The sequence below is a fragment of the Dendrobium catenatum genome, unplaced genomic scaffold (genome assembly GCF_001605985.2).
Source record: "Dendrobium catenatum unplaced genomic scaffold, ASM160598v2 fragScaff_scaffold_1495, whole genome shotgun sequence".
Classification (NCBI taxonomy): domain Eukaryota; kingdom Viridiplantae; phylum Streptophyta; class Magnoliopsida; order Asparagales; family Orchidaceae; genus Dendrobium; species Dendrobium catenatum.
The window spans coordinates 831,426-835,032 of NW_021319957.1; the positions used below are offsets into that span (position 1 = coordinate 831,426).

The 3,607-nt window shown below is 36.7% G+C and overlaps 1 protein-coding gene across 1 annotated transcript; it reads left to right on the plus strand.

Moving 5' to 3' along the window:
* The first annotated feature begins 1,540 nt into the window (after positions 1-1,540).
* LOC110104390 lies at positions 1,541-2,888 on the plus strand. The gene is made up of 3 exons (XM_020833471.2): positions 1,541-1,756; positions 1,853-2,215; positions 2,355-2,888. Exons 1-3 carry the CDS (start codon positions 1,541-1,543, stop codon positions 2,886-2,888), a joined length of 1,113 nt encoding a protein of 370 aa, XP_020689130.2.
* The last annotated feature ends 719 nt before the right edge of the window (positions 2,889-3,607 follow it).

Below are 3,607 nucleotides of genomic sequence, written 5' to 3' on the forward strand. Positions count from 1 at the left end.
TTTGTAGATGCTCTCAACGTTCCTTTGGAAGGGCACATTGAAACTGCTGCGGCATGGAAGAAGAAACAAAACATCAGAGTGGATAATTTGGATATTGGTTCGTTTCTTTCGAATGATGGTAATTCGGTCAAGTTACACTCTGAGAATGAAATTAACAATACAAAGAGATTGAGAAATGCTTTGGTAGTCAAAGTTTTTGGGGAAAAGATTTTTTCTCATCTGTCTGTAATGATTTGAGAAGACAATGGAGTAAATTTGGCAATTTCCACATCACTGGTTTAGGCACTGGATGGGTTCTATGTTCTTTTGAAAATCCTGTGGCCATGGAAGAAGTTTTATTAGAAGGACCATGGTTCGTTAAAGGCCATGTGGTTGGATTGGATAAATGGTCCATGTCGTTCTCCCCATCATCTTTGAGTGGTATTTCGGCACCAATTTGGGTAAGATTGCCTAATCTTCCTCTGCACAGTTGGGATGATATTAATATTTGCAGGATTGCTTCAGCTATTGGTAAACCTTATTTACTGGATGGAAATTCCTTTCAATGGGGAAGACGTGAATATGCTCGTATTTGTGCTCGTACTCCTTTATATGAAAAACTTCCCGTGGGAGTTTGGGTAGAAGGCTTATCGGGAACATTCTATCAAAATTTTGAATATGAAGGCATTGAAAAACTGTGTTATGCTTGTGGAAAAATGGGACACATTGTTTCATGTTGTCCAGAATCTGGAAGCAATCAGGCAAAGAACAAAGAAAATGAAGTTTCAGAAGTCTTCAAGGAAGATTTGGCAGCTGAAAATGTTTCCAAAACAGCTGATGAGTATGGACCTTGGCTACAAGTTAATTTTAAAAGAAAAGTAAGAAGGGTGGAGGCTGTCCAGAAGATGAAATCGAACTATAAAAAAGTTTTTGTTCCTAAACAAATCAGCAAGGAGGTTAATATGGATTCTGTGATCAAGGAGGGTGTTACTATCACTTGTTTGGATAGTGAGTTGAGCAGTGAAAAGCAGCTAGATCAACCTGTTTTGATCCCGAGCAATGAGGATTTGGCTGTCAACCAATCTGTAGTACCTCAGGTGATTTCTCCTAAATCACCCTCCACCAATCCTAACAGATTTGCTGTGTTATCTAAATTGGATGGTACAAATATGATTGAATCTGCTGATGCTTCAGAAGCTATTTGTGAGGAAGAAGGACAAATTGTGGAAAAATATGATTTTTTGTCTGTCCAGGAGCCTATAAAAAGTAAGGTGAATATTAAGGAAGTGAAAGATAATGATTTATCTTCAGGTAAAAAAATTAAACTTTTGAAAGAGTTAAAATCTTTGGGTGCTGGAAATATTATTAGCCATAACAGAAAGATGGAAGCCGAAAAAACAAAGAATGGTGGGGGTCCTTCCCCCTTGGTTTCTTAATGACTTCCCTAGCTTTTTGGAATTGTAGAGGAGCCAAAAAACGTGAGGCTGCTCTTTATCTTAAATAATTTGTTAAAGACAACAATGTTTTTTTTGTGGGTTTAGTGAAAACTAAGATTAGTTCCATGGAGAATGTACAAATTTTGCAGTATCTTGGTGACAGTTGGGACTCTTTTTTGGCTCCTTCAGAAGGTCTTTTGGGAGGGATATTGATCCTTTGGAGAAAAGATGTAGCTATCTTTAATATGAAGGAAGTGTCATCTCAAGTGGTAGTTGGAAATCTGGAGGTTTTAAACAGGGAATGCTGGTTGGTTTCTACAGTTTATGGAAGCAGAAGTTCGGTGGACAGAAAATTGTTATGGGAGAAGTTGGAAAATTTAAACACTGGTAATTTACCTGCTGTTATTGGGGGAGATTTCAATTGCATTTTATCTCAGGAGGAGAAGAGAGGAGGTAAGAAATTTACTTTCTCACAAGGAGCTAGAGATATGAAAGATTTTATGAATAATAATGACTTTCATGAAATTGGGTTTGTTGGACCCAAATTTACATGGTGTAACATTAAATCTGGAAGTAGCCGTATTCTTGCAAGACTTGATAGATGCCTTTTGAATTCTTATGCTATGAACTCCATCCAATTGGCCTTGGAGAAGCACTTGTCTCGAGTTGCTTCCGACCATTGTCCTATCATTCTAGAAATTTTCAAGCCTATTACTGTTGCTCGTAAAGACTTGCGTTTTGAAGATGTTTGGGCTTCTTATCATGGTGCTACTGCTTTAGTGGAGAAATATTGGAACAAGGTGGGAAGAAATGATTCAAATGCTAATTTAGACTTGAAATTCAAAAGGACGTTGAAGGCTCTTTTCTTTTGGAGAAAATCTAAGTTCAAAAGTTTGAATAATCTGAGAGACAATTTAAAATCAGATCTTTAATCTTCAGATAGAAGAAGCTGAGGGATTGCTTGAAGATTCTAAGCTGGCTATCCTTAGATCCAAAATCAATGAGCTGAATTGCACTTTGGCGAGGCTTAATATTTGGTGGAGGCAAAGGGCTAAAGTTAGATGGTTTGAGGATGGAGATGCTAACACATCTTTCTTTCATACGTTTGCTAATTCTAGAAGATGTTCAAATTGGATGAAACATGTCAAAACAGATGATGGTGTTTTGCTGGAAAAACCGGATGACATTGAAGCCGTTTTCACTGAGTTCTTTAAGAGCAAATGGAAACACAGGAATTGTCAAATTGATGGCTGGCCAAAACCCTTCAATTTGTTAGAACCTGAAGACCAGAGATTATTGGAAGCTGATTTCAGTAAAGATGAACTTAAGAAGGTGGTTGATAATTTAAAATCTAATGTTGCTCCTGGAAATGATGGGATTACTTTCTCCTTTATCAAATTTTATTGGAAGATTATTCATCATGATGTTTGGAAGGCTATTGATAATTTCTTCAAATCTAGACAAATGAATTAATATTGGAAGGAAACTATCATTGTCTTACTTCCAAAACTACAGAATCCGGTGCATCCAACCAACTTTCGGCCTATAAGTCTATGTATGACTATTAATAAGTTGGTTGCAAAAATGCTGCTTAACAGATTGGAATTGGTTATTCACAAGGTTATTTCTAAAGACCAAGTGGCTTTTCTCAAGGGAAGATCTATGTCGGATCATGTTCTTTTAGCCCAAGAGGTGATCAACAAAATTCGTCATTCAAAAGCAGAGAAAGGATTTTTGGCGATCAAGGTAGATATGGAGCAAGCTTATGATAGCATGGGGTGGCAAGCTTTGAGGCAAGTTCTCATACATTTTAATTTTCCTAGTAACTTTTCTGAGTGGATTTTGAATTATATTTCAAATCCGAAATTTTCTATTCTTATCAATGGGGTTAAATCCAATTGGATTAAGGCTGAAAGTGGATTTCGCCAAGGATGCCCCCTATCTCCCTTCCTATTCATTTTATGTTCTGAAATTGTCTCTAATGCTTTTTACCAAAGTGGAAAGAAAATTGGTATTCAAGTTGTATCCAAAGCTCCTAGAGTTTCTCACTTGTTATATATTTGAAGCCAACACTCTCAAGATAAAAAAGGTGAAGAATATTTTAATCAAATATGACAAATGGATGGGTCAGAAGGTAAACCACAACAAATCCATGGTTTTCTTTGGTAATACAGTAAAAGGAAAAAAGAAGG